General features: G+C 45.6%; 1 protein-coding gene across 3 annotated transcripts in view; it reads right to left on the reverse strand.

Annotated features, from left to right (window-relative positions):
• Positions 1–24,693, reverse strand: part of Itga11 (integrin subunit alpha 11) — a 128,846-nt gene that overhangs the window by 85,035 nt on the left and 19,118 nt on the right. For all 3 annotated transcript variants that reach the window (XM_008836535.3, XM_029565025.1, XM_029565026.1), the window contains one exon: positions 20,507–20,618. In XM_008836535.3, coding sequence (XP_008834757.1) covers positions 20,507–20,618 — 112 coding nt within the window. The remainder of the gene's footprint in view (positions 1–20,506; positions 20,619–24,693) is intronic.

Here is a 24,693-nt window from a genome sequence, read left to right on the forward strand (position 1 = left end):
TTTGGGGTGTGTGAATACAGTGTTTTTAAGGTTGTACTGTCTTATGATATTAACATCTATCTTAGGGACAGAAATTGGAAAGTTATGGTTTAATAGTAATGTTTGTGTGTCAAGTTGACAAGAGGTCAATTGTGCTGGATAGCTTTAGTGTCAACTTGACATATCTGGGTTAAGGGAGCCTCAATTGAGGAATTTCCACTATTGGACTGGCCTGTGGCCATGTCTGAAGGGCATTGTCTTGATGAGTGTGGGAGGGCCCAGCCCATTGTGGATGGTGCCACTCCTGGGCAGGTGGGCCTGTGTTGTGAAAGAAAGCAGGATGAACAGGGGCCAGGAGAGCAAGCCAGTAAGCAGCGTTCCTCCATGGCCTGTGCTCCAGTTCCTGCTTCCAGGTTCCTGCCCTGAGTGCCTACCTGGGGGTCCCTGATGAACTGCGACCTGGAAGATGTAAGCTGAATAAACCCTTTCCTTCCCAAGTTGGTATTGGTCAGAGTATTTTGTCACAGCAATGAAGAACAAACTAGGACAGCGAGGTATGGAAGGAAGCAAGCTCAGAAACGACAAGACCTCTCCCAGGCCACACAGCTGGCAGAGGCTGGGGACATCCGGACACTCATTATTCCCATGGGGTCTGGTATTGTTTCCACCAACGTGGGGATCTGGGAAAGAGGAAAAGGCCTGGAGGTATTCCTGGGCCCGCTGGTGTGCTTATAGTTAATGCTGGTCTATCCCAGATGAACTAAGCAACCTGGGGTGAGTCACCTGTCCTCTCAATCTCAGCTTCCTTAGCTGGGAGATGAGGGACTTAGATAGGCTCTGTTACAAGCAGTAGCAGGTCATGTGTGTAGGCCCCATGAGCTTGAACAGTGGAAGATCATCTGTTGACAGGGCCCAGGCAGGGGCACAGAGGGACAGCTTCTACTTGGTCATTAGGGAAGCTGTCCTGGAGCAAGTGGATCCTGGTAGAGCTTGCATGATAAATAGAGTCATCTGGGACTGAGGGCTGGGCCCATGGGGGAGTGGCTTCAAGGTGGGAGTTACAGGTGTCTATGTGTGTGACTTCTAAGTAACTCCCCTGTCAAAGACTATGCAAGAATAGACCAGAGGAAGAGAGACATACGTTCCTGCTTCCACAGAGCTGAGGCAGCCACGCCAATCCTCCATGTCCCTCTTTGACATTTCTGTTCTCCCTTCCCTTCATGTATCCAGAGAATATTTAAAGCACTTCTACAAATCCAAGTATGTCCAACCTTTAGCTGTTATGAAACCATGTTGTCATCTACAAAGTTTTCTTTAGAGAAACTATGCAATCTAATTACAAAAAACAATCATAACCCCCCAAATGTTTTAAGTAAGCTTATAATTTTGTGTTGGGTCACACTCATAGTTATCCTTGGCCTACATGCACTGACAAGTGTCACACTGCCCCCTGATCTGGTTGCCGTCACCTGCTTTTGGGTCCCTATATTCTTATCCTTGATCTCCTGCTTGGATTCAAATATTGAGGGCCCCTCCCAGCATTAGCTCAGTCCCTGACACCACAGAATCCTCACCAATGAGGGTGTCAGTGGTCCCAGAAAGGGGCTATCAGACTCACCTTGGGATAGTTAAAAAGGGGGATCCCAGGCACCCTCTCTAGCGAATCTGCTGTGATGATTCTTGGACTTGCCTGAGAAATCCCAGTGCTTGTTCCCTTTGGCAACAGCTGGCTTAGGGAGCCCCCGACCTGTATTAACTGGTGCTTACCAGGCTTTGAAATGATGAAAACCATGTCACCTTGGTATAAGGGGCAGGATGCCTGATCAAGACAAAGTCAACATGGCCAGGGGCTGCGGGGTGGGGGGGGGGAGTATCGCCTAGTGGTAGAACACTTGCTTAGCATGAGCAGGGCCCTGGGTTCCATATCCAGAAGGGACTCCCCACCCCAAAAGAACAAATACAGGGTCATGTGTTCATCTGTTTTCATATAAGTGCTGCATACCAACTGATTGAGCCACTGGAGTTCCAACTGTATCTATTTTCAAAGCATCTTATGTAGTAGTAAGTAGACACATGAGGGAATACTTTGAGGGAGTTTATTATCTACCAGGGGTGCTGAGGATTTCCCCTGCCTGATGCTAACTTACTTAGTCCTCATAATGGACCCATGAGTTTTTTTGAGACTGAGTTTCATGTATCCCAGGCTGGCCTTGAGCTGTCTTATATAGCTGAGGATGACCTTGAACTTTGATCTTCCTGTCTCCTTTTCCAAGTATTGAGATTACAGTTATATACCACCATGCCCAGATTTTGTGGTGCAGGGGAACAAACCAAGGACTTCATGCATACTCTACCAACTGAGCTGCCCACAATGGATTGGGGCAGGGGGGATTGAGAGAGATTGTAGTGGCAGACAGTGACTCTGAGGAGTCCTTCGAAACACTTTCTGCCTGGCTCAAAACCCAGACTCTCTTCCTTTCCTCCCTCTGGCTCTTGATGAATGGCTATTCTTACAGAATGATTCTTATTTTGAGAAGCCCTAAAGAAACAAAAGGGCTACGGACTAACTTGAACCACTGGCAAGTGAAGTCTGTCATTACATTTTGGGAATGTCTCCTTCTTGGGTTCTAGAGTTGTGGGTTCTGCAGTTGGAAAGCTGTAGAGGACAATCTGGAGGAGCTGCCGTCACAAGCTGCACTGCCTGGGGTGGCCCAGGCTTCCTCCCACCCTCACCTGCCTGCTTGCCCAGCTACATTGTAGCTGACCCTTCTCCTTACTTTGCAGGAGAAGAAAAGGGCAGAAAGTCTCAGTGTCGCCCCCCCCTGCCCCCCAGTCCCAGGACCCTGTCTAACAAGATGTACAGCTTTGGGTTTCCCTGAGCTTTAGAATGGGTCTTACTCAGACTTCTAGAACCATCATCTCCCTTTTCTCTCCTCTCCGTGGGCCCAAGCCAGGCACTGAAGCCACAAAGATGAACATGAGGGAAGCCCTTCTCCTGGGGGCTCACAGCCACCCTCCTCTAGCTGCCTCTTTGCTTTCTGTTCCACTCCTCCTCTTCCTCCTCTCCTTTCTCATCTCGTTTTCCACGTCTCCTAATTAGTTTTTCTTACAACGCTCTTTTCAGGTGGCTGTGAGCTACTGCCTCAGACTGACTCACAGCAACTAAACCAGGAGGAAAATATTCACGAGGGAACAGAGGGATTTAAGAATTCAAGAGAAAACCACAGTCTCAGTTCAGAAACAAACAGGGTGCCCTTGGCCATGAGTCTTAGCAGTGTGGAAACTGACTTAGAGAGAGGGGAAAAAGGGCTCAAAATCCCAAGACCTTGATTGTGCAGTAGTCAGGGAGAGTTAGAAGGAAGCATTGTCTCCAAGTCTAGGGAAAACCTAGGTTAGGTTCAGTGGGATTGATTACAGCTAATATTAATGAGAAAGACCTTTCTAGCACACTGGGCTGGTGGCACCTATGGGAAGCCCACATGATTGGGTAAAGAAACCATTACTGGGCCAATGTACATCTTTTAGTCAGTAGTGAAAACTGCAGTTAATGTGCTAAGGCGCTATTAAAACTGATGATAGTCAGCCACTCCTGTGTCAATGGAAAATTGGCTCCAGGACCTCAATGGACACCAAGTCTGCAGCTGCTCGAGTCCTTACATGAAATGGCTTAGTATAGGGGCCTGGGCAGATGGCTTAGTGGGTAAGAGCATTTGCTGAGCAAGCATTAGGACCCAAGTAAAAAGTGGGGTGTGACTGTGTGCTCCTGTAAACCCAGTGCTGGGGACAGGGGAGCAGGGACAGAGACAGGAGGACTGCTGGGGTTTGCTGGCTGCCAGTCTAGCTCCAGGTTCAGTGAGAGCCCCTGTTTCAAGAGAATAAAGCAGAGAGTGACAGAGCAGGACACTCGATATCCTCTGGTCTCCACAAGTGTGTGCACTGGAACATGTATATTTATACATGTGTGCAAACCACACACACACACACACACACACACACACACATGCACACACACATATACTCATGCACACTAAATGACTTAGTATTCACATAGAATTTATATACACCATCTCACAGACTTTAAATCATCCCTAGGTTACTTTAAATTTACTATGCAATACATTTGGCTGTGAAAATGATTGTTATAATGTATTATTTAGAGAATAAGGATGAGAAAAAAACCTGGCCTGTTTAGCATAGATGTAATTTTTTTTTCTTCTAGAATCTGCTCAATCTGCAACTGATTGAATTTGTGGATTCAGAACTCATGGATATGGAGGGCTGAGCACACCAGCCTTGAAAATGGCAACCTGTAAAATTGTAGAAATCCACTCTTAGAGATGGGGGATTTCAGTGTGAGTTTAGTCCCTCCCTTCTACAAGATGCTCCCTCTGCCTCTCCTGGGCTGGACTTAGGAAGGATGCTGGGGGCGTGGGTGTGTGTCACAAAATAAATGGCTTTGGAGAAGGGAGGGAGGCTGAGGAGTCCACAGGCCGCCGGTTGGTGGGGGGAGGGGTGGTGGAGAGTGGGAAGAGGTGGGGCAAAGAAGATGCTGACTTGGCAGATCCTCCTGGCTTCCCTGAACTAGCCAAATCCATTTATTTTCTTTCTTGGAGGTTAGTAACCAGGAGACTTTCTTTTGAGTGTTTTCACTACCAAGATTGTGTGTCTTCTTGCCCATAAAGCATGCAGTGTTTGGCCCCCTGCCTTTTGGGGTTCAGCACTTCTCAGGATGCTCTCTGGCTGTAAGGCCTGCTCTTCGCTCCATCTCTGTTGTCTGCATGTATGAGGAGTTACCTGGACCATCCCTCACAGACTCTTCAAGCCCTGGCACTTTCCAGTATTCACCAGTTTGGAATTAAAAACAAAATTAATAAAAAGAGCAGAGAAAGAAATGGCCCCAGAGCTGCAAAGAGCCTTGGGAGTCATTGGCAGGCTGCATCTCACGTGTACACACTGCCCCTGAGTTGGTACTGGGTCCTGAGGCTGACAGACTTCCCGTGGGGCCTCTCAAGGCTGTTTTGTCCTTTGGGGGAGTCTAAGGTGATCCTAGTCCCACCAAGAAGGACAACTGTCGGGCTTGGCACTCCCCTTTCTAAGCCTTCCACAATCCCTTCTCTCCTTTCCTGCCTGCCTTGCCAGGGCCTGCCTGGTGGCTTGGCCCTGGGCCTGAGCCAGTGTTTCCCGAGAGCACAGTTTCCCTCCCTCCGTCTGGCCCTCATGTAGTGGGTGGTGTCATCCTACCCTAGGTTTTGCTTCTGTCGTGATTTATCCTTTAGCCAGAATGAGTCACATTGCGGATTTTTTGTTTGTTCCAAGGGAAAATAGCAAAGGGCATTTACACGCTGTGGGGTTGGGAGCCTGCTCCAGGGGCCCAAGTTGGGAGCAGAGTGGAGTGTATTCCTCAGTGAGTGTTTCACAACAACTAAGGCCAAGGCTGCCCTGGGCCTGCCACTGAGGAAGAGGATAGGCTTGGAGAAGATCTGTTATTCTGCCTAAGAAACACATTCCAGAGCCCTTTCCTAGAAGCCCTCCCCTCCCCTGACCCCCAAGGAAGGGGCAGCATGGAGGACAAACTCTCCTAGTTTTTGTCCCATTATAGACATTATGCAATCTTCTATTCCTCCTTCTTAAGGACCCTCTGGGGTTTGCAATCCTGGGTCCTTTAAATTTATTTTTATTTTTTATTTTTTTGGTCTTTTTGAGCCCCAGCTGGCCTGGAACTCAAAGAGATCTGCCTGCCTCTGCCTCCCAAGTGCTGGGATTAAAGGCATGCATCACCATGCCTGGCTTAAAATTTAAAAAAAAAAAATTAAAAATTTGCCTCCCAAGTGCTGGGATTAAAGGCATGCATCACCATGCCTGGCTTAAAATTTAAAAAAAAAAAATTTAGTTTATTTATTTATGTGCATGTGTGTTTGTGTATGTGTACTACATGTGTGCAAGCATTCACAGGGGCCAGAAGAGGGTGTTGGAAGTCCTGGAACTAGAGTTACAAGCCGTTGTGAGCCACCTGATGTGGGTACTGGGAATTAAAACCCTAGTCCTTTGCAAGAGCAGCAAGCATTCTTAACCACTGAGCCATCTCTCCAGCTTCCCACCCCCCGGGGGGGGGGCTTTTGATGGATGAAGACAACTGTGGTCCTGAAGAGGCTGTCATATGCTTAAGTTCTCATGAGTTGGAAAGTGCTGAGCTGGGAAGGGACCCTGTCTCAAGTAACCCAGGCCGGCCTTGAATTTGCTCTGTAGCCAAGAATGATCTTGAACTTCTGATCTTCCTGCATGTACCTCCTGAGTGATGGGATTACAGTTACATCATGTCAGGTTTATGTGGTGCTAGGGATTGAACCCAGGGCCTCATGTATGCTAGGCAAATGCTACTGACTGAGCTGCACCTCCAGTCCTGTATTATTATTATTATTACTATTATTATTGTTATTAATATTATTATTATTTATTAGTCTTTGGCCTGGAATGTCCTATGTAGGCCAGGTTGACCTCAGTCTCACAGAAATCTGCCTGCCTCTGCCTCCCGAGTACTGGGACTAAAGGAATATGCTACCATTCCTGGCCTCCTGTTGTGTGAGTCTGATGACTAACTCTGCCTGCAGTGAGGCATCCTCATCTGTTCACCCTCTGTGTGTAGACACGGAAGATTCTAGGGAAAGGCAAGCTGACTGTAGAGGAAAGTCGCTGCAGCAAGCCCTTAGAAAAGGGCTGGTACCTTGCTCTAGACTGGTACCATCTAGGATATCTTATGGTCTGGGATCCATGGGGGCAGGTAGACTGATCTTTTGGCACCTGTTACTTAAGTGCTTGTCAGTTTAGGTGGATCTGTTATAGGAAGAAGATGCTGTGCTGTGCTGGGAGCTGGAACTGGAGGTTTTAGTCTTAACTCTCCCACTAACTTGCTGTGGTACCTTGGTTTAATCTCATTCTACTTCTGGGCCTCAGTTTCCTCATCTGTGAAATAAAGACTGAAACCTCTCCCAGGCAGGATGGAGTTAGCAAGGAGGTGTAGAAGCCCTGAAGGCCCACCTGTAGTACTGTGTGGTCCATCTGGCTCCCCTGGGCCTGTTCCTGGCCCTGGGCCCTCCCCAACCCACCTTTGTCTCTGAGAATTGGCTTTCATGGAAGGCCGAGGCAATGTTGGCAATGCAGATTGAGGTGCTTCACCCTCTACTTGGGGTCTCCACAGTTCAAGATACCATGTCTGCAAAGAGAGCTCTGGAGAGAGACTGGGGTATATTCTCATTTCTTTCCTGTTGCTATGAGAAAATATTGACCAAAAGCAACTTGGTATTTAACTTCTGCTTCCAGGTCAAAATCCATCATTGAGGAAAGTCAGGGTAGAGACTCAAGGCAGGAGCTTGGAGCAGAAACCATGGAGGACACTGCTTACTGGCTCACTCTCTGACTTGCTCAGCTAGCTTTCTCTCACAACCCAGATCCACCTACTTAGGGATGGTACTGCCCACAGTGGGTTGGGCCCTCCTACATCAATTAGCAATTAAGACAATGCCCCACAGACTTGCCCACAGGCCAATCTGATGAAGGAAATGCCTCAACTGAGGTTCCTTTTTCTCAGGTGACTCAAGGTTGTGTCAAATTGACAATAAAAACTAGCCAGTGACCTGTGCCAGACATGCCCTTTTGTGAGTCCTCTCTCTGTATGTGGCGTTCTGTGGGTATGCCTGTCTCTTTATGCCCTAGCTTGGCATCCATTCCTCCCACAAAAGTATATATCTGCTTAGCTGGGTCCTGAGAATTCCCCAGCCCTGGTTCTCACAGGGCCAGAAGTAGGTTGTGGGCAGGACACAGCAACAAAAGACAGAGTGTTCCCAGCCAGACTCAGGGTGGGGCTGCTTCTGTTGTGTTCCCTTGGGTCTAGACAGGACCCTACCCTGGGAGATCTGAGTTCCAAGCTGGTTCTGACACTTAACTATGTCCTCTCTTGAAATCTCACTTGCCTCTCTTGTAAAACAGGGATAAGACTACTGCCCTTACAAGTTTGTTCCCCAAACCTGCTCCATGATGGCTAATCTTGACTGTCAACTTGATAGGATTTAGAATCACCATGGAAACAAATCTCTGGATATGCCTATGAAGATATTTCTAGAAAGTTATTTTTTTGAGAAGGAAAGACCCATTCAGAATGTAGGTGGCACCATCCCATGGGCTTGGGTCCTAGACCGAATAAAAAAGAGAAAGTGAGCTGAACACCACCATTCATCTCTCCCTGCTTCCTGACTGTGGATGCTGTGTGACCAATTGCCTGCTGCTATGCCTTCCTCACTGTGATGGACTGTACCCTCAAACTGTGAGCCAAATAAACCGTTCCTCCCACTTTTCACAGCACCAAGAACTGTAGCTAATACATGCAACAGGCAGGTTACCATGGCCTTCTGATATCAGAGTCTACACAGGCCTGAAAGTGTCTCCTGGAATCCCTACTCCCTGATACCCTGAAGGGATGTCCCACCTTGCAGAGAATTGATACTTCTTCCATCAGGGTCAGAACTTCAAGAACAAACTGAGACCCTGTGAGGCCCAGCCATCTTTCTTCCCAGCACCATGCTTCCTGTTCCAGAGGACTCAGGCTGGGGTCCCTGTAGGCCAGGCACCAGAGCTTCAGGGGCATCAAATGGTCCTTGGGCCAGCTGACTTAATCACTTCAATGTAAATGCACTCAAGTCATGTGGATTGAATTTCTCTGAAAATACACAAGGGCTTAAAAGGCAGGGGCAGAGAACACTCAGCCCCAGAAGAATTTGTTTTCTCTTTCCTCTTTGTGTGCCTGTGAGTATTGTTATTGTTGCTGAAACCGAAGCATGTCAGAAACTATTCAAGATGTCTCCAGCATAGCATCCCTGGGCATTCAGCAGGGCCCACTTAGAATTCTGATTTGGGCATGGAGGGCAGAAAGTGAAGGGCTAAGAATATAAAACAGCAACTGCACCAGGCCTGGCCCCATATCCTCTTGTTTCTCACTCAGGGTCCTGTGCCTTTGACACCCCAAGAGGCTCCCAGTCCAATGGATGGGCCTCTCATTGGGTGTTTCCAGTGGGTGGCAGTGGGCTTGCTCTCCCTGGGCCACACTGGGGTCTGGAAGCAATGCTTTCCCCACTTTTGGGGAAATAGCAAATCTCAGAGGCCCAGATCCCTGATGGAACCTCCTGGGGAGGCTCTTTGAGCCATACAAATCCCCTGGCCCAGGAGACACAGCCTGGATCTATATAAGCTCTGCCTGGGGCTGGGTGCCTGGGAGCCCCTTGACCCTATGGCCACTGCCCTGATTTCAGACTTCCCTGCTTCCAGCTGCAGGTCACACAACCATCATTTCCTGCTTTGCTGATTACAAAATACATGATATAAGTGGTACTTTGAGTAGTCTTTGACCTTGTCCAGTACTCTCAGGTGGGGTGAGAAGGATCTGGTCTCATCCAATACCAGCAATAGAGGTTCAGAGCCAAAAAGAGTGTTTTCTTGGTTCCAAGTAGAGAGCTTTGTGCTTTAAACCCTCTCTCTGTCCCTTCTTTGAGGCACCTCCTGGCACAGAACCACATCAACACACTCCACTGAGGCCATGCATAACAATCATCCAGTGTCTCCCAAGTCACATGGCCATCGGCCTCTGTTACTTTTCCATTGCTGTGATAAAATACCATGATCAAGGAAACTTAGAGAAGAAGTTTATTTTAGCTTACAGTTCCAGAGGACTAAGACTCCATCATGGTGGGCATGGTGGAGCAGGAAGCTGAGTGCTCACATGTTTAACCAAAAACACCAAGCAGAGAGAGGGAACTGGGTATGGGGCAAGGCTACGAACTCTCAAAGCCCGCCTCCAGTGACATGCTTCCTCCAGCAAGAATGTACTTCCTAATGGTTCCATGACCTCCCCCAAACAGCACCACCATCTGGGGACAAAGTGTTTAGATAGGTGAGCCTATCATTCAAAGCACCACAGTGTCCCATTCCAAGATCAATAGTCAAGGGTCCTCTGTGTGACTAAAATGCTAGCAGGGCAGGGAAGGTGGGGCCAGTGGAGGAAGCGAGGGGAGTGCGATGGTTAATTTGGATCATCAACTTGATAGGATTTAGAATCACCATGGAAACAAATTCCTGGGCATGTCTATAAGGGATTTTCTAGATTAAGTTAACAGAGGTGTAAAGACCCACCTTAAATGTGGATGACACCATTCCACAGGCTGAGGTCCCAGACATCCAACACTCTCTGCTTCCTAACTGTGGGTGCAGTGTGACTAGTTGTCTCCCCTGCCATGCATTATTCACCATGATGGACTGTACCCTTGAACTGTGAGCTAAAATGGCTGACTTTCTACTGCAAACAAATTGCTGTGCTGGCTGATGTTGGGCTGCAGGGAGATGAAGCTTGTGTTCCAAGGACAGGGGCCTGGGCGACTCCCTTATTACCTTGGAAGTGATGTGTCAGAGAGAAGGACTGGGGAAGGGCAGGTCATTCCAGGATAGGAGGAGAACCTAGAAATTCCTCATGGAGAAAGTGACCTCACAAAGATGAGACTAATTACTACCAGTTCATCTTTTGCCTTGTGTTGTTTTTAAATTATTTAAAGAATATTAGTGTTGCCAACGCAATGGGTCTGTGAGTTACTCGAGAGTGAAACCATGCTTTGCTCAGACCAATGCTGTGCAGAGTTCAGTAAACTTATTAACAATTGTTTAATGAAAAAATATTGGTCAAAATAGGTTCTCTTCTGAAAAAGTCCATTCAACCCAATTTGTTTCAAGGCATAGTTTTGTGTAGCTTAGGATGGCTTCAAACTCACTATGTTGCCAAGGATTACCTTGAGCTTATGATCCTCCTGCCTCTACCTCTTGAATGCTGGGATTATAGGCTTGTGCCAACATAGTTGGTTTATGCAGTGCTGGGGATTGAATCCACGGCTTTGTGTATACAAGGCAAGTGCTTTGCCAACCGAGCTACATCCCAGCACTTCGACCTAATCTTGTGTATATGTGTGCGATGTATGCATGAGTGCCCATGTATGTACAAGAACATGTGCACATGTGTGCCTGCATATAGAGGCCAGAGGTCGATGCGGAGTGTTTTTCTCTATTGGTCTCACCTTTATTTCTTGAGACAGGGGCTCTCATTGAACCTGGAGCTCACTGACTTGGAGCTGATCAATGAGCTACAGGGATCCTCTTGTCACCTCCCCAGCACTAGGATTGTGGGTATTTGCCACCATGCTCAGCTTCTTATGTGGGTGCTGGAGATCTGAACTCAGGTCTTCATGCTTGCACTACAGGCATTTACCAACCAAGTCATCTCTACAGCCCCTTAATTGAATCTTTTACCCTTCGTACTTTGTAAAGAATACAGATGCTAGGGCTGGGGAGGCAGCTTAGTTTAGTAGCATGCTTGCTGAGAATAGAAGAAGCCCTGGGTTCAATTCCCACCACCACAAAAAAAATCTTGAAAAAGAATATAGACATTGTGTATTCTATGTCTAGACTAGTAGAGAAAGTCTTAAGTCATTGACTCAGCCTTCAAAATGTGTTCTTTGAGTATCTACTGAATGCTAGCAGCTATGCCCTTGGCTAAAGGAAGAAAGATAAGAAATGCGATTATGACCTTGCTTGAGAAATATTTTGGAAAGGGAAATACAGACTTCGGTGGGGACAGCTAATCTAGGGAAAGGACAGCCAGAGAGGACCACTCAGAGGAAGTGATATTTAAGGTGATAAAGAACATAAAGGAGGATATTTGTTTATTTGTATTTTATGTGTATGAACATTTTGTCTGCGTGTATGTAAGTACACTACATGTGTACAATACCCACAGAGGCCAGAAGGGTGGGGGTCGGATCCCCTGGAGCTGGAGTTATCATTGAGTCATCTCTCCAGACCCTGAAGGAGGACTTTTGGTTCCATCTTTAAACTATAAACCATATGGAACCACCATTTTTAGGTACTGGGCAGCAATCAAAGCAGAGCTCAACATCTAAGGAAAGGAAAATACAGCCCTGAACCCATATCTGCCCTAATTTCCCCTCTGAGGGCATTTTTCTACAGAAGCCCAGCACAGACAGAAAGCAAAGTCTTACTGGGTGGAGGAAATGGAATGGAGTTGGTGTGGCAAAGGTATGTGGCTAGGATTTGGGAGGGGCAGGGACTGGGAAGAAGAGGACCACAGAAAAAGTCCCAACCTCTGCTTAAAGTGTCCTTTAGGTCCTGAGCTGACTCCTCAGCTGGGCATGCATTTTGTAAGACTTCAGAAAAATCCCCTGAAAACCTAGAAGAAATGCTACTGAAGCTGTGCCACTGGAGCAGAGGTTTTAGGTATTATCCCAGTGTTGAGCAGATGTTGGGGTTCATGCACAGATAGAATGGAGAGGAACTAGTAAGACCCTCGGCTTTCATTTGAGACCCCAGGAGGTCTATGTTCTAAGAATAAAGAAACATATCCTAGGACTGAGAACAAAGCTAGACAGACCTGTTCCAAGCTGTGCCATGGTAAGACTGAAGGGAAGCTTCCCACCGTGAGGGAAGCTGCCTGTCAGAGCAGAAGGAAGCATTTTTAAAGGAGGGTGACACAATCTACAGTCTCTAGGAAGGATCAGCCATACTGTTCAACACAGGTAAAGATGACTAACCAAGCAAAGACCCAGAAAAAAGAGCCATAGTCATGAGATACAATAGTCACTGGAATCATACCAGAGATCATCTAGATATTAGAGTTAACAACAAAAACGACTTCAAAATAATCATGATTAATATGTGAAAGAAAACAGAATCTGGCTGGTGAGATGGCTCTTGCTGTGCAAGACATTTTCTGTGCAAACTTAATCCTCTGAGTGCAAAATCCCATGTAACCCTGAAACCCATGTAAAGGTGAAAGGAGATATCCAACACCACAGAGTTGCCTTCTGACCTCCACATATGCATTATGTCATGTGTGCACCCACATATACATCATATACATACACAATAATAATAAATAAATAAAGTTTAAATTTCTTTTAAAAAGAAAAGAATAGAATTAAACATGGGCAATGGGATAAAGATAGGTTTTTCTGATAAAATTGGGGTTTATTAAAAAGTACCGCATGGAGGCTCAGGATCTGTAAAATAAAACATCTGGAGTAGACTGGTAGGGTCTAGTGCACACTAGATATGGCAGAAAGCAGGGTTAATGACCTCAAAGACATAACATATCTAAACTGATGCGTAGAAAGGAAAATGGACTAAATTGAGCATGGGTATGAGGAACACTACAAGAAGGTCCAACATGCCCGGAATTAGATTCTAAGGAAGAAGGGAGAGGAAAAGTGAGACTGAAGTCACATTGAAATGAAGACAGAGATATTCCAGATCTGATGCAATTTATTAACCATGGATTCAAGAAGCTTAGAAAAGCCTAGACAGAAAAGAAGTGCCTTTCAACACACCAGGTTCAGACTGCTGTCCCTGATTGCAAATAGAGAAGAGGCCACAGGAAAGTAACATCACATTTTAAAGAAGGATGACATCTCCACAGATGCTGTAAAGTCAGAAGGCAATGGAATGCCATTTAAAAATGGTAGAAGAAAACCTGCTAACTGGGCTGGAGAGATGGCTCAGCAGTTAAGAGCACTTGCTGCTCCTGCACAGGATGCAAATTCAGTTCCCAGCACCCACATTAGGCAACTCACAACTGCCTATTATTCCAGCTTCAGGATATCTAACACCTTATTCTGGCCTCTTAAGGTACTCCACCCAGCTCCAGAGGATCTGACACTCTCTACTGGCCTCCATGGGCAATTTAACTCATGTACCCCGCCATATATACACATGATTAAAAATAAATCTTCAAAAAATTCAACAACACATAAAGGCTGAAATCAAGAGGATGAAAAAAGAGCACACAAAAATTTAAAGAGAGCTATTGTGCCCAAAGTAACCACAGATAAAAGTGCAGGAAGTATTATTAAAGAAAATCATTTTATAATAAATGGCTCACATAAGATGCCAGATATAATACATTAAAACAGAATATTTATGATATATGACATAATAATATTGAATAACAATATAATTACAGTATAACATATTAGGATATAACAGTATATATTAGGTACCCTAGTTAGCTTTAATTGTCAACTTGATGAAGCCTAAAGCCATGTGAGAAGAGAGTCTTAACTGAGGAACTTCCTAGATCAGACCGGCCTTGTGGGCATGTCTGTGGGGGATTGTCTTGATTGTTAATTGATGTAGGAGGGCCCAGCCCACTGTGGTTAACAACATTCCCTGGGCTGGTGGTCCTGGAATGTACAAGAGAGCTAGCTAAACATAAACCTAGGAGTGATCCAGCAAGCAGCATTAGTCCATGATTTCTGCTGAACTTCCTTGACTGTGAGTTCCCAGGTCAGAGGTAATGCTGCATGAAATAGCAAGCAGGCCAGCCTCCAGGCTCCTGTCTTGTCTTCCCTCAGTGATGGACTATGACTTGGACATATGATCTAAATAAACTCTTTCCTTCCCAAGTTACTTTTGGTTAGTGTTTTATTACAGCAACAGAAATCAAACTAGAAAATTAGACTATAATCCTAAATTTGCATGTGCCTAAGTAACAACATCCAGATATAAAAATCAAAGCTAACTAAAGGGCAACTTTCCAATGATAGCTGGAGATTTTTCATACATCTCTTTCAGAAACCGATAATATAAGTAGACCCCCCAAACCAAGCCAAACAAACAAAAGCAGTGAAGCTGTAGACATTTGAACAATATAACCATATTGATCTAGCTGATATAGAAAAATACACTTAATAAATTACAGAACAGGCATTGGGAATTTACTGAAATTGAGTATATCTTTAGTCATGAAGAAAATACTTCATGACTAAATACACATATAACTTAAGTTACACAGTGTCTCTTCTGACCACTTGGAATTCAGTTAGAACACTAAGAGGAAAATGACTTGAAAATCACCAGATCTTTGAAAATTAAACAGCACATTTCTAAGCAACCATGGATCAAAGAAAACATGATGGAAATTAGAAACGTGTAATTTGAATGACAATGAAAACTTCTAGATGCAGCTTCAGCAATGTTTAGAGGGATGTATTAGCCTTTTATGTATAAAAATCCCTAAGGATTTAAAAAGAACATAGGAAAAGACATTTTAACCCCTCCCCAAAAGAGAGAAAGAAATGACTAAGAGTAAAAACCAGTGAAAGAAAAAACAGAGATTCAATAGCGATCAATAAAACTCAAGGTTGATCCTTAGAAAACCTTAATGCAATTGATGCACCCATAACAAGACAGATTGTGAACAAGGAGACAGCACGTTACCAGCGAAATCGAGGACTATGGATCTTAAAGACCCTGAAGATATAAACAGGAGGCCAATGCGTAGTATTTTGCTACTAAAACTTGAATGAACTGGACACATCTCTTGAGAAACACATTATCAAATTAACACACGAAGTAACAGGAGTCTGCACTATTACCATCAAGTAGCCGAAACTACAGTTGAAAATCTGTCTACAAAGAGAACCCCAGATGCTATCCTTGAGGGGTTCCCAAGCATCAGGAGGAGCAGTAATACAAACCTCATGTTCTACCGGAGGATAGCACAAGCAAGAACAGATGTCAGCTCCTTTTTTAGGACAAAGATATCGACCTCAAGAGACAACACAGAACTAAGTGCCTCACAGAAATGAAATGCCCGAGATACTGCTGGGAGAGTTTGTAATGAACAAATGAATTTTAGGCCAAGAATGCAAGTTTGGTTTCATACTACTTAAAAAAAAGACAAAATAAACATGTTCTCCACCAAAGCAAAAACAATAAATGAATGGAAAATACTGACAGCATATAGGAAAAAGAACTTAATTCTTACAAGAAAAACATCTGATAAAATTGAATACCTGTACATGTCATTTTAAAAAATGCAATGTCAGGGGCTAGAGATGTAGCTCAGTTGTTAGAGTGCTTGCCTCTCTTGAACAAAGCCCTGGATTCAATCCCTAGCACAGCATAAACCAGACATAGTGGCATATGCCTGAAATTCTAGTATTTAGGAAGCGGAAGCAGGAGGACTAGGCTATCTTTGGCTACATAGCAAGTTCAAGGTCAGCCTGGGCTATGTGAGACCCCATGAGAGAACAACAGTCATGAAAACTAGGAATAAACAAATATATCTTTAGTCTGAAGTATCCACAATCAACAAATGGATACACTACAGTCAACAACTTAGTTAATTATACAATATTAGAAATTTCCTCCCTGAAAAGTGGCATTAAGAATGCTCACTTTTGCCTCTTCTAGTCAACCTTGAGCTAAAGGTCTTATCTACTACAATAGGACAGAAAAAAAATAGAAGCATGGATATTGGGAAAGAAGATACAAAACTGTGATTATGTTAAACAATCTGGATGAATGTTTTGAAAAATCCAGAAGAACCCACAACCAAGGGTCAGGTGAGATTGCTTAGTGGGTAAAGACTGATGTCTGAAACCCACGTAAAGGTGGAAGGAGAGAGTGGACTCCATAAAGTTGTCCTCTGACTTCTGTATGTGATGTGGCATGTACACCCCTCAGATCATGCACACACAGTAATAATAAAACGAAATAAAAAAGAACCCATGGGTAAGCTGAGCAAGCTATTAGAATAAATGACCTCAGTAAAGTTTTGAGCTAACAATATAAATCTACAAAAGTCAATTGCATTGTTCTCTGCCAGCAAGATTAGTAAGCAGAATAAGAACATTTTATTTTTAATAGCATAAATATGTAGGAATAAATATAATTGGAGAGAGTTAAGGCTTTTACACTGAAAACTTCAAAGTATTATTGAGAGAAAAATTTAAAAACTGAATAAATTAAGGAATATATATATATTCATGGACTAGGAGACTTAGTATTATTAAGATTTAATTTCTCCCCAAATTTATCTATAAATTTAGTATAACTATAATCAAAATACCAGTGAATTTTATTGGAGGAAAGTAGAAGTACACAGAGCCTAGCGCAGGCGAAAATGTTGTCAAAAATGACCAAATATGGGGAATTCACACACCTGACTTCAAGACTTAGTTTTTTGAGATGGAGTCTCATGTAGTCCAGGCTGGCCTTGGGCTTAATCTGTAATTGAGGATGGCTTTGAACCTTCTGCCTCTACCTCTTGAGTGCTGAGATTATAGGTGTGTGCCACTATACCTGGTTTCTGCGGTGCTGGGGATGGAACCTAAGGCTTTGTGCATATCAGCACTCTGCCAAGTGAGCTACACCCCCAGCCCAAGACCGAAGCTGCCTTTTACTGGTGCAAGTTTAGGTAAACAGGAGAGCGGAATAGACGAGAGACAAGCAGTCAGCCTGTATGCACAGGTGTGATCGCTGATGGCTACCGAAGGCGATACTGGAATTCAGTGGCGAAAATAGACTTTTCACAAGTTGTGGCAGGACAGTTCCATATCCGTGTGGGAAAGCAAAGCAAAAATCTTTGTTTTATCTCCATCTCACAGTGTATGCAAGAGTTAGCTGGAATTGAATCGGTGATGTAAACGAGAGAACAAAAACACCAAACTTGTAGAGTGAAGCAGGTGAGTATGCTCAAGATCCGGGCAGAAGCATGCATCTCTCAAATGGGGTGTGTGAAAACAGTAAACGCCACGAGTGATGACACATTCTTATAAAGCTCAGCACTTGGGAGGCAGAGGAAGAGGGCAACCTGAGCTACACAGTGAGTTCCAGGCCAACTAGGACTACATGAGATAATCTCAAAACACCAACCAACCAACCAAACTAAAACCCAAATTAAAACCCCAAACCAAGAACTTCTGTTTGTCAAAAGACAATGAAAAGGCGCACCACACGCAGGACAATGACATATTTGCACACCACACACAGGACAACGACATATTTGCACATCATACACAGGACAACGTATTTGCATACCACACAGTAGGTCATGATCTGCCATGCTTCTATTCGACAAAGGATTTGTACATGTAATGTGTTTTTAAAGGTCCTATAAATCAATAAGAAAAAACACATACCACAGCCTTTAAAAAGGGCAAAAGAGGGCTGGGGAGATGTCTCAGTGAGGGAATGCTGCACAGGCAGGGGACCTGAGTTCAGAGCCCCAGCACCCATGCCAAAGCCAGGCATTGTGCTGCACATCTGTAACCCAAGCACTGGGGGAGGCAGGCATATCCCAGGGGCTCACTGGCTGCCAGTCTAGCTGAAATGGTGAGCTCCAGGTTCAGAAAGAGACCCTATCTTAAAACAATGTGGGGAGTAACAGAGGAGTCACTTGATGTGGACTTCTGGTCTCTTTATGTGCACTCACAGGCAAGTGCGCCTGAACATACACACACCACACACCACATAGACACATCACACACCATATAGATACATCACACACAACATAGACACACCACACACCACATAGACACACCACACACATGCAAACACACTACATATCACATACCCACACACACCTATACCACACACACACACCACATACCCACACCCACAACACCCATACTACACATACCACACCTACCCACTCATATCACACATACAAGATACATACATATACTACAAACATAACACACATACACATACCACACACATATACCATCCACATACATACACACCATACGCATTCACATACACCACACATACTACACATATACACATATACCCCCCCATACACACACCACAGAAGGGCAAAAGACATACCCAGAAAATTCACAAAATAGAATGTCAAAATGTCCAATAACTTTATGAAAAGTTTCTCAATATCGCTAGTAAACCGCGAAAAGCAAATTTAATCCGTAATGGGACAGCACTATGTACAGTGGGAAGAGCTAAAATTAAAATGATAATACCCTGTGCTCTAGAGAATGTGGAATGCCTGGAACTCTCTTATTTTACTAGAGAGAGTTTAACTTGGTGAACTACTTCAGGAAAAAAAATGCTTGGCAGATCCTTCTAAAGCGAATCCTATACCTACCCTTTATCTCAGCAATTTAAACCTCGAGTGTAGGCCCAACAAAATGGGGATGAATGTCCATCAAAAGCATGCACCAGAATGCCAGCAACGGTTCCACCACAGAAGCCCAAAGTGGAAACAGCCCCAGTGTCCACCAGCAGTAGAATAATCTAGGAGTGACACAGTGATACAAGGGAATACCACACACAATGAAGGCATGAGCTGGAGAGTCAGGGTGACATGGCAGATCCCATAGACACAGTGATGAATTTTAAAAAGGCAGCTGGAAATGAGGACCTGCAGGATGATATCACCAGATGAAGCTCAAAATGGTGAATGAAACTTTGGAGGGAGTCAGAATAGCGGCTACTGACTAGGGGCTGGTACCATGGAGGCTTTGGGGTGCCCGTAGAGTCTATCTCTGTGTTGGGGTCTGATTACTTGGGTGCCGATGTGTGTAAAAGTTTATTGGATGTATACTCAAGATAACCAATCTGTATGTAAGCCAGACCTGGACAGAAAGATAATAAATAAGATGAAGGAGGAAGAAGAGGAAGAGGAAGAGGAGGAAGAAGGTGGTAAGAAGAAGAAGAAAAGAAAAATGGGGAGGTAGTGGTGGTGGAGGAGGAGAAAGCAGAACAAGAAGAGGAAGAGGAAGAGGAAGAGGAGGGAGAGGAGGAAGATCATTCAGCTTTCGAGGTGGGAACGGGGGGCCTCACAGGAGGAGGGAGGGTCTGCGGGAAGGTCTAGCGAACTGAGTCTGAATGTTGCCATTCTGTGAGAGTACTGAGCAGAAGAAGGGAGAGGAGTGGAAAGGGCAGAGCTGGACAGGTCAGACTAGGAAGAGCAGGTGTGGAGCATCTGTGGCCAGTGTGCATGGAAAGGTTTAGAAAGAATGTCTAAAAGCTCTAAGTCGAGGGCTGGAAGGAAGGCCTTGCCTTCTGTCAGCTGACAACCCACCAGGCACCAGGGAGGAGAACCCGGATTAATGACATGTGCCTGAGGGATCTGCTTGTGGTGATGAGATATACTACCACTGACTTAGGAGGATGGTCAGCTCAGGTAACACAGTAAATTTACTAAAATCATCATTTTCTTGTATGCCCTATTTGAGTGGATTATATGGTCAAATACGCAGTTTCTTTTCAGAACTGAGGCAGATCTCTGCTCTTCATTATTCTGGGGGCCCTGGGCTTTGTTGTTCCTCCCCTCCAGAGCACTCCTCCCTCTGCCCCATCACTGCTTTCTGCAGGTTGTGAGCAGCCTCACCCCCCACCTGAAGGGGGAGCAGAGGTACTGCTGAGAAACTGAGGCCCTGAGGATCCCTCACCAGAGACCCCCAGAACCTGCTCCCTCTGGTCACATAACCCAGAAAAAGGGTCCCGAGTCCCATTTCACAGATAGGAAGATGGAGGGCCTGGGTCTCAGGGGCAGAGTCTGCTGGGACAAGGAGTCAAGTCATAGGAGGTGGGAGAGTCTGTGTGTGAGGGCCAGTCTGGACCGATGGTGGGCCAGGGGCAGGAAGGAGAGCACAGCTAGATGCCTCCAGCTCTCACTCACCATTTCTTGCCACTGATGTCATGCTGTTGAACTGTGTAGCCAAAGAAGGCTGCGCTTGGGCCTGCAATGACCCGGGGTTTCCGAGTATCCATGTTGAAGGTGTCCGTGAATCCTAGGTTGGAGCAGAGGAGAGAAACATAGAAGTCAGGAGGGTGGACATACAGCCCAGAGGAGCATCTGGGCCCTCTGGCTTGTCATCTGCCTCAGAAAGGCTGGTATCTGAAGCAGGTGGGCGCCCCTGTCTTTGAAGAGCCCCCATAGGAGGTAGTTGAATAGCAGCCCCTTGTCTGGGAGAGTTCACAGTCTGATGGGAAAGGCACGGCTTCAATGGAAGAGGCATAAACCCTATCTTTAGGGAGACTGTTCTTTCACTGAGGCCTCATTGCTGGAATCAAAGTCTTGCTCATACATATTGACTGATTGAACCACTAGAGACTAGCTGGCTCAGCATCCCCTTCCCCTCCCTGAGGAACAGTGGAAAGAGAAGAATTCTGACACCACCCACTAATTTTACATTAATTACCCAGATTTCATACCAACCCAGTCAGATGAATGTTCTGCACCTCTTGGATCTTAAATAATCTGTGGGAAGTCACTCAGCAGGTAAGCTGAAGAAACTGAAGAGCTTGGGGAGCCCAGGGAACCCTTTCTAGAGTCCAGCCTTTCATAGGAAGGACAGAAGAACAAGAAGTGTCTTCTAGAGAACAAGGTCCCCCTCCCTGTGCCTCAGATCCCAGAAGGCTGTCCATGCTCCATCTTAGGGTCAGAGTGAGGTACCCTCTCATAGGGTTCTGTCAAGGATTGGCTGGACCTCTCCCTGCCCCCCCCCCCCCCCCCCCCCCAAGCTCAAACTCCCTACATAGCCAAGAAAGGCCGTGAACTTGTGATCCTCCTGCCTCTACCACCCAAGTGCTAGGATTACAGCTGCATGCCACTACCTGGCTAATTCAGTGCTACGGATTGAACCCAGGACTTCTAACATGCTAAGCAAACACAGTACCGCCCCGCCCCAAGCAATGGACTCTGGCCATAAGGAAGAGGCATAAGTTACAAATGCTGGTTTTGCCCTCAGAATTCAGTCAGTGGGCTCATCTGTCCAAGCTGAAGTAAGCAGAGAATGGGCTTCCTAAAAATGGTGCAGATCCAATCCTTCTGATCATGGCTCCCAACAATCTCTAGTTTTTCTGATGGTGATGGTGTTCATGCTTGGGGAATGGACCCTTCTCAGGGATCTATGACTCCAAAGAAAAAATAAAAAAGTTGTTTTTGATGGGAATCCACAGGCTGGGCCTGGTGGTGCATGCCTTTAACCCAGCACTTAGGAGGCAGAGCCAGGCAGATCTCTGTGAGACCAAGGCCATCCTGGTCACAGAGTAAGTTCTAGGCTAGCTGGGGTGACAGAGAGACCTGTCTCAAAAAAAAACCCCAAACCAAACCAAACAAACAAACAAAAAATGAGCTGAGCAAGTAGCATTCTTCATTCTCTTCCTGACTGTGGACACTGTGACCAGATATCTCATTCTCCTGCCACCATGAACTTCTCACAGGGGTGGGCCACGCCCTCCAACTGTGTGCTAAAATATACCCTGTCATAATAGTTAGCCTCAGCTGTCTACTTGATACAACTCAGAGTCACCTGACAAGAGGGAACCTCTGAGGAATTTCTTCCATCAGATTGCCATGTGGATCATTTAAAAATCGTTAATTGATGGAGAAGGGGCCAATCTACCATGGGTGGCACCATCCCCTAGGCAGGTGGGCCTGGGCTGTATAAGAAAGGTAGCTGAACAAGAGCCTGAGCGGCAGCCAGTAAGCTGTGGTCCTCTGCGGTCTTTGCTGCAGTTCCTGCCTCCAGGCTCCTGCCTTCAGCTCTGGCCCTGGCTTCCCTCAGTGATGGACTGTAACTTGTAATGTGAAATAAATCCTTTCTTCCCTAAGTTGCCTTTTTATAGTGTTTATCACATCTGTAGAAAGCAAACTGGAACATACTTTTTCTCCCTTAAGTTGCCTTTCTCAGGGTATTTTATCATGGCAACGGGAAAAGAAGCTGGGAACCTAGTGACTCTCCATGGACCAAAGCCAAGTTAATGACAAGGTTGATACTAGAACTTCGATCACCCCACCTCTACCCAGATTTGTCTCAGCTTAATAGCAGAGGTTGAGGTTGACAGTAAGGGCAAGGAATAGTTCACACTCACAGAGGCAGAGCTAAAACACGCACGTGGAAACTTAGGGTTTCCTAGAACACACTTCCCAAGCCATTCTGGTAGGTTTAAGAGCCTTGGTGTTACAAGTGAAGAAAGTAAAGCCCAGAGAGGTAGGATTTTCCCAAGGTCACTAGTCTTTCTTGATGCCCAATTTTGTGTGTGTGTGTGTGGGTACATGTATGTGCAGGTGCAACATACATATGTATACATGTGCATGTGAAGGCCAGAGGACAACCTCCAGTGTTCTTCTACTGTTTGTTTGAGACAGAGTCTCTCCTTAGCCTGAAACTTCTCCAAGCTAGGCTGGCTGGCCAACGAGCTCTAGAGATCAACCTGTTTCTACCTCCCATCTTGCCATCACTGGCCTCTGGGGATCCAAACTCTGGTTCTCATACTTGAAAGTCAAGTGCTTTACCCACTGAGCTGTCTCCCCCACCTGCCCTCTTTATACTCCACCACTTCTTTGGTATGATTTTTTTTCTTCTAATGTCCTTCTCTTCAAACGTTGTCTATGGTGCTCCAGTTTCTGTGCTAGGGATGACTGCTTGAGTAAAACACCAGGTCATCAGAGTCCTCAGTCATGCTGGGTGGGCCCACAGACTTGTTTGTAAGTCAACAGAGTCTGAAGTGATGCCAGGAGAAGTCTGGATGGGGTGAGTGACCTGAGTTCTAATCTCGGCTTTGTCATAACTTGGTTGTGTGTCCATGGAGAATACCTCTGCCTCTCTGGGCCCCAGGTTCCCCATCTGTAACAGGAGAGGATTCAGCCCCCCATCAAAGGTGTACTTCTACAAATGTCAGTAGGTTCTCTAGGGCAGACACACAGCTGACTTCCAGTTGTCAGCACACAAAGCATCTGTCTTGAGTTTCTGCAAACAATTGAGAATTGGGGACCAGAAGGCCAAGAGGAATGTGAACTCATCTGAGTGTTGGCCAGAACCAAAAACATCTGGGAAGGGAAATCTCCAGGCAAAAATGATAATATTTTGCATTCTCAAGCCAAAGGAAAGAATTAAGGAAAGTCATCATCTCATGCTCTGCACCATGCAGGCTTGGCTGTCTCTCCCCTTGTTTGTGCCATGGATATTTGGCGGCAGGATCCTCCTTCCACAACTGGAGCTTTCAGACATATCACACATCAGAGAGATGGAGGCCAGCCTCATCCTCAGTGAGATCTTGAGTAAGAGGGTGGGCATCACGGTAATGGTTACTATTTGGGTGTCAACTTGACAGGATCTAGAATGACCTCGAAGGCAAATCTCTGGACTTGTCTGTAAGGGATTACTTAGGTTAGTTAATTGCAGTGGGAAGACCCACCCTAAATGTGGAATGGCATCATTCCAAGAGCTGGGGTTCTAGACTGTATAAAAAGGAGGTGAGCTGAGTACCAGCATTCACCTCTTTCTGCTTCTTAAAGGCAGACTCAATGAGACCAGCTTCTTCAAGTTCCTGCTGCCATGCCTCCCCCCCACGATGGACTACACCCTCCAACTGTGAGCCAAAAATGAGCCCTTCTCTCCTTAAGTTGCATTTCTCAGGTATTTTTTGCACAGCAACAAGTAACTTTGACACTATATCTACTAGAACTCTAAACTGTGTGCGCTGACCCCTCAGGACAGTGTGGCTAAGGAGCCTCCCTCTCTGTGATCTTCAAGGGATGTAAGTACCTAGGAGACTCAGGGGAGTTACAGCTAAAGAGCAATTGTCAAGGTCAAGGCTCAAGAGTGGACTTGTGACTTTGAAACAGCTGGTTATGGGGCTGAGAGGGAGGACATGGGAATAGAAGGCCCACCTCCTAGGAGCTAACAGTGCTATGCGAAGACTATGGGTTCTGAGACCTGCTTTCTTCCCTGGTCCTATTACTCACTGGGTGTGTCACCCTGAAAAGGTATTAGCTCTCTCTGGGCCTCAGTCTCCCAGGTGGGTTAAACCATTTTCAGTCCTGTGTCCTGAGTCTGTGTGCTCCTCTTCTGCTGGATT

Source organism: Nannospalax galili, unplaced genomic scaffold, assembly GCF_000622305.1.
Source record: "Nannospalax galili isolate Female #2095 unplaced genomic scaffold, S.galili_v1.0 scaffold54, whole genome shotgun sequence".
NCBI lineage: Eukaryota > Metazoa > Chordata > Mammalia > Rodentia > Spalacidae > Nannospalax > Nannospalax galili.